Source organism: Lates calcarifer, linkage group LG1, assembly GCF_001640805.2.
Source record: "Lates calcarifer isolate ASB-BC8 linkage group LG1, TLL_Latcal_v3, whole genome shotgun sequence".
Taxonomy (NCBI): Eukaryota; Metazoa; Chordata; class Actinopteri; family Centropomidae; genus Lates; species Lates calcarifer.
Genome location: NC_066833.1, coordinates 15,976,658 through 15,988,957, shown reverse-complemented (window position 1 = coordinate 15,988,957; position 12,300 = coordinate 15,976,658). Strand labels below are relative to the sequence as shown.

The following is a 12,300-nucleotide window of genomic DNA, read 5'->3' as shown; positions in this document are numbered from 1 at the left end:
TATGCAGTCAGCTAACATACACATTGATGGTCTTGGATGCAGTGTCATTCAGAGAGAAACTGTAGCAAATGATTTGGGGACATTCAACACAGCAAGACAGTGCCACACTCTGGCTCTTGCTGTAAGATTACATCATCCATTTTAAAACAAGATGTGGGATCAGTGGTGCTCAGTTTGGAGGCCAAATCTGCCACTAACCAACAGATCAGAGAGCAGACATCAAGAGGTGGACTTTCTAGTTTACCAGCCCAGTGATGTCACTTAGGACTGTGAATGCTATTGGTTGAGAGACAGTGAGGGAGTGTCGTAACGAGATGGGCAGAGTGGAGATACATCCATAAAAGGAGCGATGACTTCTATTGATAAATGATTGTTAATTTTGACTACTAATATATCTGTTACATGTGGTCTTGTTGTATGAGGATTCCTTAGTTGTCCATTTGGCAAAAAGTGTTTCTTTCCTCTTTTTAAATTAAAATGGTCACTGTTTTCTGTAATTTTGTTACTACTTTAAAGGCTGTAATTATTCACACAGTTTCTCAAAAACTGAGTGGATGCAGTGGATCATACCGCCGTAGAAGGCAGCAAATAAATAATTTAATATTCTCATCTGTGTCACTGAGGAGTTTTTATGTCCCATGGGTTTCAAAAGTTACCCATTCAGACAACACGGAGATTATGAATGAATAATGAATCACTGTGTTTATTAATACATATTTTTAGTTTCTAACAACACATTAAATAGAAATATGCTAAATGTGAGCATTATATATGAGCTTACAGACAGTTCCAACCTGGAAATGTCAGTAATGTAGGCATTTTAGCCTTCAAAGAAAATGCCATTGTTCAAATCCTTTCCACTCCATGACAAATCCTGGGTCCTGGGAATATGAAACAATTGTGGAACCTGGAAATCAGACTGTTCAAAGGGAAATGAGTTGTGTGACTGTAAATAAACTGTCTGTTTCTGGCTGCCATGTAATTGTTACATTCTTTCCTTTAATTTGGTGCATCAGTGGTATACCATGAGAACAAGTTTTCAACAGTTTAGATAACAGACAAACAAAAGCTTTCTTCAAATAAACTTTTCAAAAGTCCAGGCATGGTTTATAATACAAGTATTAACTGTTGACACAGAAATCACATTGTTGATACACAGCAGGTCAGCGTCTCTTAATGATGGTGTTGTGTCCTAATGACTTTAATGGACTCCAGTATAACTAACAGTGTTTTCACTTGTTGAATTCTACAAGAGCACTGAACTTCAATTTTCATTGTTCTTAGCTGGGGCAAAAAATTTACTGGTTAAACTGTATTGCATATATCAGATAATAAATATCAATATGTCATTTATTTTGTCTTTTAAGTTTGGTAGAATTTATAGCTCACATATGTATTTAGCTAAAGTATTTTTTTAAACAAAAACTTGTCTCAATCAGTCACTGTGAGAGTGATTTCTTAGGAAATTAAATGTAAGAAACCAGTTAAAAATAAAACAGTGGCAATAACTAATTAATTTGAGTTTAGTTTATTAGCTTCTAAAACATAAGCAGAATAATGTTGCTGTGCTTTTATGTGTTCATATCTCCACACACACAAAACTATGTATTTAAACAGTATAATTTGTTAGTGATGAATCATGAAGCTTTGCACTTCCAGTCAAGTTCATGAATCAGAGCCACAGATTTAGGTTTTCAACCACACGGCTTATTATAAAGTTATTCAGTGCAGTTGTGCAAACCTGGAGCTTGTTTCATAATGAAAATTCAAGGGATTTAGACAGTGGAAACAAGCCTGTTCTGGCAGCTTTTTTCTCTCTTCAAACGTCTGTGGAACTATTCAGTGATCAAAGCTTGCTGCTGAATGTTTTTCTTTCCTGTGCTGGCGAAAGTTTGACCAACGTCCCTAATAGAGACATTTCAGTAGGTCCTTTCACTCAGTGGTTCACATTCTTCACATTCCAGCTAGGTGACACAGATATCATGATACACATGCACAAACAAACACACAGAGGTGGACATGGCTATCTACTATGTGAAAACTCACATTCGATAGCACTGATTTTCAAACGAAGCTTTACCAAAGAATTTGCACTGCCTGTAAAGTCATTTTAAATTGGTGAAAGATCACTATAAATGACAAAATACAAAAATAAGCATGCACAAACAAAATGTGTAAATGTAATTTCATGCATACTAAACAACCATTTGGCCCTAAATCATGTGGTACAATTCATCTTTAGTTACACGATTAAGAGCTGGTTTTCTTCTGTAGGTCAGCTTTAGCTGTGTGATTTGGGAGAACTGGAGAAGTGAGCCCCATTTTCTTTTGCACTGTACATATTATTTAGAATGTACATTTTGCATGAAATGGCTGAAGTATTCAGGTGTACAGATGATCAGAAATTTTAATTGTAAATTGCAAAGTTAATTAACTTTGTCTCAAAAGCCTGAAAAAGAAGGTGACATAGGCTATTTCATTAGAATTTACTCTCATTTCTCCAGCACTGTATGGTAAATGGCTTTGTCAGTTATTTCTAAATTTAGTTGTAGACATGAAGGTCTGAACACAAAAGTACTCAAACTGGATTAGACTTAGTTTGAAGTATTGTTTGAAAATTCATGTACGTTATTCAGAATCTAGCTTATATTATTTTGTGGTGTATTGTAAAGCGCATGCCAGCTAGCTATCATTGTATGTATGGCACTATATGAAACTTTATTTATTCATTCAGAACATTTAACAAAAAAAAAAGAAAGAAAGAAAGAAAAAAAAACTGACCTCCATGTCCTCTGGACAAAATAAAAATATAATTTCCAAGATTCGACATAAAAGCATTTATCTTATTAAAATATTTAGTAATTGTTGAAATTAACTTAATGCTGCCTCAACTGAATAGTTGCATAAACAACAATGTCCACTGTTAATGCACGAGGACATAAACTCTCCTTCATCCCTGCCTGAGCTGATAGTTTGTCAGTGACCTGCCTCTCTGCTCTAACTTTGGGCATGGCAGTACAGCTGGAGGCACATCAGCTGCTGTTGTTGTTTCATCTACTGTATCTGTGCTTCTACATACAGTATATATGTGTGAGGAAGCTGCATGCATGGAGCTGAACTGCTCTGCTGTGGACTCGGTGCCCTGGCCGTACAGTGTCCATGTTGGTGTGGGAGCCTGAGGCCTGCTCCCATACATCCCTGCTCTGGCTCTGTTGATCCTATTGTCTCCTGCGTCACCACACGTCGCCCGGCAAATAAAGGCTGTCTGGCTCCAAGCTTAAATATTGCAGCAAACTAAAAACCAACCATCAGAGCCGATTCATTCACATCTGCTCAGTGGGGCGACAAGGACAGGGCTTTAGGTGGGAAAGAGGGCAGAAAAAAGTTCACTTTTCCCTGCCGGGTGCCAAGAGAACGGGACAGGACTCAACTTCACTGGAGCCGCAGCTGTGGCAAGTTGCCCATTTGATTACATTTAACCTATATCATACCTTACAGAAGAGGGGACTGCATATTACTCACTGATCTCTCTTTATTGGTTTTTATTTGTGAGTTGTTGTGTGACATTTTTAGAGCTAGAGCAAGAGATTTTTTTGGTTTGCACCTCAATGCTCATTATTAATGCTAGTTAATAATGTTTACATTGAAAACAACCAGCCTGCAGTACAGCTAAATCAACGTCTTGCTAAACATTTTAATCTATTATTTAAGAGTTTTTTTAATCTTCTTGCAGTGGGAACAGAATGGGCTTTGGATTTTAGTTTTTTAAAATGTTCTGATTCTCCAGGTTTTCTCACAGAAACATGTGCAATAGCATGTAATCATGGCTAAAGTTTGATTTTTTTTCTTTACTTTTTTGAGTTTTCCTCTCCTACATTTCTTACTTTTGGCACTCTCTATTCCCCTCCCCCTGTCTGGCCTGCATACCCCACCCTCCCTGTCCGTCTGCACCCTGCATGTCCCTCCCTACCCCACCCTTCATTCCGCAGTGCTACGGACCGATCATGGGTGACTGGAGCTTTCTGGGTAATATTTTAGAGGAAGTTAACGAGCACTCTACGGTGATCGGCCGAGTGTGGCTCACAGTGCTCTTTATCTTCCGTATCCTCATCCTGGGCACGGCGGCGGAGTTTGTGTGGGGCGATGAGCAGTCTGACTATGTCTGCAACACACAGCAGCCCGGATGTGAGAATGTGTGCTACGATGAGGCCTTCCCCATCTCCCACATCCGCCTGTGGGTGCTGCAGATCATCTTTGTGTCCACACCTTCTCTGGTGTACGTGGGTCACGCTGTGCACCATGTCCACATGGAGGAGAAACGTAAAGAGCGTGAAGAGGCAGAACTTAGCCGGCAGCAGGAGCTGAGCGAGGAGCGTCTCCCTCTGGCACCCGACCAGGGAAGTGTTCGCACCACTAAGGAGACCAGCACAAAAGGAAGCAAGAAGTTCCGGCTGGAGGGCACCCTGCTGAGGACCTACATCTGCCACATCATCTTCAAGACACTGTTTGAGGTGGGTTTCGTGGTGGGCCAGTACTTTCTGTACGGCTTCCGTATCCTGCCACTGTACAAATGCAGCCGCTGGCCCTGCCCCAACACGGTGGACTGCTTTGTGTCCAGACCCACGGAGAAGACTGTCTTCATCATCTTCATGTTGGCTGTGGCCTGTGTCTCACTCTTCCTCAACTTTGTGGAGATCAGTCACCTGGGCCTTAAGAAGATTCGCTTTGTCTTTCGTAAGCCAGCCCCGGCCCCAGCCCAAGGTGAGGGGCCAGCCCCCCTGCCACTACAAGGGAAGAGCCTGCCTCCTCTGGCTGTGCCCTCCCTGCAGAGGGTGAAAGGTTACAGGCTGCTGGAGGAGGAGAAAGCTCCCCCCATAACTCACCTCTACCCACTGGCTGAGGTGGGCATGGAGGCTGGCAGAGGGGCTCCACCCTTCCAGGGGCTGGAGGAGAAGTTGGAGGAGGTGCTGCCTATGGAGGGCATCTCTAAGGTGTATGACGAGACTCTGCCCTCCTACGCCCAGACCACTGAGACAGGGGGGGTGACATTACACGAGGAGGAGGTAGAGGAGGTGCAGCCGCCAGAGGCGGAGGTGGAGGCAGTGGCAGTGGCAGTGCCAGAGCCAGAGCCAGAGCCAGAGAGGGTGGAGGAGGCTGTGGATGAGGATGTGGAGGTAGAGGAGGTGGTGAACAGGGAGGCGGTAACTCCAGCTGAGGCAGGGATGGAGGCCACGGATACGATAGAAGACACCAGACCACTGAGCCGACTGAGCAAAGCCAGCAGCAGGGCCAGGTCAGACGATCTCACAGTATGAACCTGTGAGAGAGAGCACATGCACGCCTGCACACACAAAATGTTCAACATAAGAGAGAGCACACACACACACCTAACTCAATGACAACGCATACTCTTGAACAGGCAGGTCAAAACACTAAGTGGATAAAAAAACAAAATCAACAGGGATAGATTAAAACTGTTAAACCTTTAATTCTACCAAATGACAAAAAATCTGAGTGTTTGTGATAAAAAATAAATATCATAAAAAGTAGAGGTCAAAGAGGGGAGGTGTAGGTTTTTTATTAAGCGTGTTCTTATATTTAAAAATGTGGAAAGGACACATGCAGGGGGGAAATGTTTTTACTTGATGAAAATCCATGTTCAATTTTTAGAAACATCTTTTTCTATTGAAAGAGTTTTAATCATATACAATGGAGGATTAAACATTTTTACATGGGGTTTGGGTAGATAGGGAAAAGAGAGTTAAAATATACTCGTGTGTCTGCAAATCAGTAATTTCGCTGTAGTTAGGCACTGACTTTCATTCCCATTCAGACAGTGGCATACTGCAAAAGCAGCATATGGCCACAAAAGTTGCAGGTGAGAGGGCTCTCGTATAGACAAATCACACAATGAAGTGCTGGTACAGCTCTATGAGAAGAAGAAGAAAAGTCCATTTTCAGGTTAAGAAGAGCATACCTTTCTTTCTTTCTTTCTTTCTTTCTTTTTTTTTTTTGCACATTCAGAGGTTTACTCTGTGTAAGGCCTTTAACCCTCATAACACCTCATCTATGCATCCATTTACACAGGATTCTTTCAAGTGAAGAGAGATGTGCATGAATTTCAGAGCATTTCTCTCCTTTTCATGTTTATATACCAGGTAGCACAGCCAGAGCTGAGTTAGTGAAGGAAAAACAAAAACAAAACAACACAAACAAACAAAAAAAGACCACATGTTGAATGTCTTTTTCAATGTGAATCTCTGCATTTTAGATTTGCTTATGTTTTGTAGCTTTTAAGTAGAACTCTGTACTGTGATATCAGTTGTCCATGGGAGCGAGAACAGGGCTCATTTTGCCCTATCAGAGAATGAACTATAGTAGCGACCTCAGGCCAAATCCTCTCTTTTCGTGCTGTACAAACAGGCGTCCGGGCGATAAAGATCATGCACCATCAGCACAAAGTATTGTTGGAGGCGAGACAATAAAAGAAACTGCACTCATCAATGAAAACAAGCATCCTTGACCTGGCTGTGAAAAAATCGTTCTACTTGATTTTATGCGACCATATTAGGTCCTCAACCCGCAAGAAAAACACAATAGTTGTGACATGCTTTCAAATTCAGAGAGAAACAAACAACTAGGGGCAACTCCCCCTGTACATAATGCCCTATCTCATGTCTAATAATGTACATAATGTGCAGAACAGCTGTTTTTAGTTATTTCACTGTCTAGAGGAATCACCCAAGGTCTAATTGTGATTACAAGACTGGTTTAATCTCACAAACCCAATAAAGACAGAAAATGCCCATGCTGTGGTATTGTGCATCTATCTGAGTAAAGAAGATGAATTTCTTTGCAAATCATTAGCAAGTATTTTAATACAAAGTGCATTAAGCCTTAAAGTATGCCTTAGGTTTATCACGAATCTGCCTCTCATATTCTCTGGCTTTGTTTATTCAAACAGCTGTCACTGTATGATTTCCTGTGCCTTATCCGTAAATCTATGTTCTCAAATGTTGTAAGATTGTAGCAAGTGCTTATATCGCTCTGGGACCTATGTGAACTTGATGTTTTATTTGCTTTTTTTTTTTTTTTTAAATCCGAGTTTCGTTTCTGTACGCAGCCCCTTAGCACGCACACACACACACACCCTTCCACCCACCCACGCACATAGACACGTCTCTATTTGCAGCTTAACATGTATTAACATGAAAATTTAATGATGTTAAGAAGACATTAGTGCATAAAGTTGCATTTTTGCAGGCATGAACACACACATACGGTGCAAGCTTATCCTCATAAACACACACACACACACACACACACACACACACACACAACACAGTGTTGGTCTTGGGGGTATGATCAAACGGCTATAGAGAAACTCTGAAAGAGAAGGCAGCTTTGACCCATTTGTGACCCCCAGCCATCCCTTTGCCTCCCATAATCTAATGCTGTGGAATATGAATTAAAGAGCGCCTTCAATGAATCACCAAAGTTTTGAATACTTTAACATTTAACAGTGTCTCAATCAAAGCATGATACTGGTCCTTGTGTACATCGATATGACTGGTAACGTATGACTTTTTGTATTTTAAGAATGTTGCATCGCCTGTATGTTTGTAAGAAGACAAGATTAATCTTTGGAAAGAAAAAAAATCGTTTTTACTAACTTGTAGTCTTCTTTGCTGATAGATGTGTGGCAGTATCTTCTTTTGGAATGTGAACCAACGCAATAAAAAGTCACACGTGGTCTAGAAGTCTTGTGTCAGTGTTTCTCTGCAAGACACGCACCCAGAAATACACACACAACTAAACACCACAAATGTACAAACAGACACACACCCATTCACAAACAAGCTATGGCACTGAACTCAACTCAGGGTAAAAAAAATTAAAAAGCTGGTAAAGGTTGGACTAATTTTAACTTCTTTATATATGCTGGGTAGTTTGTGAGTCTTATTTAAACTGTTATAATACATCATAATTTATTTGATTATTATATTTTCCATTATTATTCTGGATCTGCAAAGTAACTATTGACTTCAGTTAATTTAGTGGAGTAATGCGCCTAATTACTCATCACTACTGATTCTTGATCAGTTAGATTTTATATCTCCAGAAATGTCTGTCAAAGGTCTAAGACACAGGAAACAGGAAACCTCAGTCATATCTGTGGGCAATAAATGTGCATATTACCCAATATGTGATTGTTGGACTGAGGGAGGCAACATCAACACGCACGGGTGTGTACTCAGTTTCATGAAATATGTTTGGTAACAACAGGATGTGTAGAAAACATAGGGAACATTCAAGTATTAAATCTCCACTAAGGGGCAGTATTGTAAAAGGTATTTTTTATTCCTGCACCACATGGCTTTTCTGTCTTTGTTTAGAGACATGTTTAAGATTAAACAGTGCAGAACACAGGGACAAAGTTTGTATCGATTTGAGAAGCTGGATCAATGTGGTATTATATTATATTATATTATATTATATGTAATTCTGAGATTCAGCATTCATAATAACATTTTTTTCTTTTTTCTTTTAGCCAAGAAAGAATGCCTAAACCCTCAAAGGTAAGAGTCATTGGTCTAAAAAGCCAAATTTAGACCATAACATCATGGTTGGGAAAGCCCCAGATGAAGCAGACCAACCTGTCTGAGGATGATGGGGTTTTGGAACTATGATGCATTAGGATTTGTGCTAAAACACCTAATGGGTGGGGGTGGGGGATTATGTGTTGCCATAGCAGTACTGGGCTGTCAGCTACAACTATGCACCAAGACAGACAGACAATGGAACCACTGTACAGTCTACCAGATAATGCTGCCTTTGTCTACATGCAAAGATGCACTCATATTTCATTTTCATTCCATAAGGGCGGATGTGACATATCTCAAATTCAAATGCAAATCAAACCAAGCATTTTCATTTTCGAGGAACACAGAGTCATTGCAAAGAAGATACAAGGTCCATTCTATTTTCCATCATAGGATATTTTTGTACATTTTCAAACATGAAAAAGAAAATGACAACAGTTAATGTGATCTGAGGCCTCTCGCGCTCTTGAGGTCATATGAACAGTGTCAGACAAAAATCTCTGCAACAAATGTATTCAGCAAAGATCTTCAGTAAAGGCTCACAACCGGTTCTGCAACTTTTAAGAGATGGTAACCTCTCTTGTGCAGCCACAGGACACCAAAGTACATCTAAATATTCACTTCCTGTGTGGAAACAGTTTCTGCTGTGGGTGTGGGGGGCCTGACCAGTTTGAACTTGAATACACTGTCATAAACAGAGATGTAAGATACTACTATTACTCTTAAATATATCTATATTTTTGTCAGTTGTTAGCCTAGTAACATTAAATTAAAGCTGTGGTTTACAGTTAAGGAACTTAGAACGAGAAAACGAGACAAACAGCACAGATACTCACCACCGGTAAGTAGGTATAGTTCCTATATTTTTCACATGACATGATCTGGAAGATTCTTAGTGGCATTTTTATTCATGAGTCAACAGTCATATGTTTTGTCGATCTTTTTACATATCTTGTGTTTTTCTTTCTTTTTGTTAATGCCTTGTTGGCCAGGGCACTCTTTACTTTAATCTCAGTAGGGATCTTGTGCTTAAATAAGTTTAGTAAAAATAAAACATTTGGGGATAGGATCACTCACAACTATCAAACTCTATTTTCTGATTAATTATGTTATAAACCCATATAGGCATAATGTTTACAGTAAAACTTTGTTTGTCTTTGTTTCAAGGTGCAATGGAATATCTCTCTAGATATTTGAGCACCAACAAGGCAACATCTCTGATATGTTGTGTGTTCTGGATTTTCTCACCGGCAGGTAAAATGAATTTACAATACCAATACTCTGACAATGACATTTTGGGAAATATGGTTATTTACTTTTCTCTATGAACAAAATAGTTGTTTTTAAACCTCAGTTGTTGTTCTGTATCCAACAAATGAGATATAAAGGTTCACTGGTGAGCTTATGAAGAGCACGGCTCACCGTTTCTCCGTTTCCAGTCTTCTTGCTGAGTTAAGATAACTAGCTGCCATCGGTGGCTTCATACTTACCAAGCACGTAACAGCAGTATTGATCTTCTGGTCTAACTCTCAGCAAGAAAGCAAACTGATATAGTTCCCAAAATGTCAAACTGCTCCTTTAACTGTACTGCAAGAAAATTGTGACAACATGGTTGTTGTGCAAAATTAAATCTACCATTTGAACTTTTCCTCTTAGAAGGGGACATCATCTCAGAGGTGGCTGGCAGCAGTGTGAGCATGCACTGTAACAACAATTCAATCAACACACTCCAACAGCTGACATGGAGACTAAATGGAGTTACTCTGATCAGCTTTAAACCACCAACTGAAACATACGTCAATGAAAAAGCTAACAGCCTTAACATAAACATGTCTAAGTCAGAGAGCCAACTGTACGCACTGATCATAGAGAGTCTCCAGGAGTCTCATATAGGAAACTACACCTGCGACACAGCTACGGAAACTGGAACATGGAAACAGACCTGGGAGCTGATTGTAATTACAGGTGTGCTTACCATATTAGAAGATTAAGATTAGACTTAACATAAACAACGTGTGTGGCAACAGCAAACAGAATCTTTGAGGGCAGTTTATACAATACACATTTTAGATCTCTAGTCACTAAAACCCCAGAGGAGCCTGCTTAAACATAATGTTGGTTTAAAATTAAGTTAAAATATTACATATAACTAAACATAATACTATAATGGAGTACAGTGTTAGTGCTCAGGGTATTTTGAGAGTCCACAGGACATGAGAGTACTTCCTTTATGAAAGTCATCTTTTGTGCACAAAACTTAAACTCGTGTTACAAGTGTGGCACAGGTTACAAACATCTCTTTTTTCCCCTCCCAGAGCACAAAGAGACTGAAAACTGGAATAAGCTGATGATTATTGTGTCAGTTATTGTTCCTTGCACATGTTGCCTGATCTTTATATTTGCTTTGACCATTCTGCGAAGAGTTTACAATCGGCGTGCGAGGTAAGCTGCTGTGCTTCCTGTCATTGTGTGACCACATGCTCATTCAGATGTTTGGCTAATGGCATTACGCTGTCACTCTCCTTTACAGAAACAGCAGTCAGGCTCCCACTGCAGAAATGGTAAGTACAAAAATGATCATCTCTTAGATTTCTCAACTTGGAACATACCAACAAAGTCAAGTAAAATCTATTTCTATCTGGATATGCTCTGCGACTGAGACTGAGCTCAATCTGAGCCGACTGTACAAAGTGTGAGCTGTGATGTCAAGTGATCCATTTTTGCTCTTTTCCTGTTTTTTCAATGTCAGGAGGAAACAGAGGATATTTATGAGAATTGCCTGGAAACTAATCGTAGTCGACAGCACAGACATTGTCAGCCTCATCACTACAAGCCCAGAGCTTTTTGATATTACGTGCAATCCAGAAATCCAGAAAGGGAAGGAGACTGCAAAAAGGACGGGGGGGGCTGGAGGTACATGGCAAATGAGCACTGCAACTACAACCAAAGAAAACCTTACTTATATTATGAAAACTTTTAATCTCTGCTTTCTTAAGACATATACTATATGTAATGAAGAGCATAATCATTGCTTAAAAGCTGCATCACCTAATAAAGTTGTTATGGTAAATGTGTTAGCAGTTTCCTATTCAAACATTTTTTACTGAGCTGAGATGACCTGTAGAATCAGGTGATAGTTCCCTGTGGATTTTTTTAAATAAAACTCTTTGGAATGTGGAATGTGTTGACACAGAACAGTTTTGTAACAGAAGAGTTACAGAGGGAAAACCAAACAGTGGAAGCAGCTTTTTCCATTTTTCATTCTACTGGCATAAGCTTTTATATGGAAGCTGCAAGGGTTGATGGAAAACAGAGCACCTGTATCAGTTGTTAGGTGAAGGTAACCATAAACCACTCAGGAAAACCACAGTATTTGGCATTTCATGGTCTCATCTGAATAAACTGCAGCAATGCAGGTGGCTGTGATGTTAGTAGCAACTGAACTTATCTGACATGTTATTTTTTACTTGAGGTTACTGCAGGCGAATGTAAAATGTCATTTCTTTGTTATTTCTTATAAGTAAGTATAATTTGAATGAAATTCAGTTATAAAATATCAAACAGTAGAGAGTATCCTGTTGCTGTAAGTAACCATAGTGAATACAAAACACAGAAAACTGTTTTTAAAAAATGAATGGTAAGGACGCTTCAAAGAAAAGAGATAAGTGAGGACTGGCTGAGGTTCAGTATATTCAGT

The 12,300-nt window shown here is 39.7% G+C and overlaps 1 protein-coding gene across 9 annotated transcripts; it reads left to right on the top strand.

The window, feature by feature from the left end:
- Window positions 1-777: 777 nt before the first annotated feature.
- Window positions 778-11,783, top strand: LOC108901603 (gap junction alpha-8 protein). Of its 9 annotated transcripts, none has more exons than XM_051070902.1 (7): window positions 778-8,470; window positions 8,552-9,444; window positions 9,771-9,857; window positions 10,260-10,568; window positions 10,919-11,045; window positions 11,134-11,164; window positions 11,353-11,783. In XM_051070902.1, the coding sequence occupies exon 1, from the start codon at window positions 3,957-3,959 to the stop codon at window positions 5,313-5,315; it is 1,359 nt and encodes a 452-aa protein (XP_050926859.1). In that variant the 5' UTR covers window positions 778-3,956; the 3' UTR covers window positions 5,316-8,470; window positions 8,552-9,444; window positions 9,771-9,857; window positions 10,260-10,568; window positions 10,919-11,045; window positions 11,134-11,164; window positions 11,353-11,783. The 9 variants fall into 9 exon arrangements, with proteins under 9 accessions (XP_050926859.1, XP_050926860.1, XP_050926885.1 ...); XM_051070903.1 differs by having other exon boundaries at window positions 778-9,305; window positions 9,392-9,444; XM_051070928.1 differs by having other exon boundaries at window positions 778-9,305; window positions 9,392-9,452.
- Window positions 11,784-12,300: the final 517 nt, after the last annotated feature.

What these genes read in the sequence shown, in the direction of transcription:
- LOC108901603 (XM_051070902.1), top strand. Translation starts at nt 3,957, where the DNA reads ATGTCCCTCCCTACCCCACCCTTCATTCCGCAGTGCTACGGACCGATC.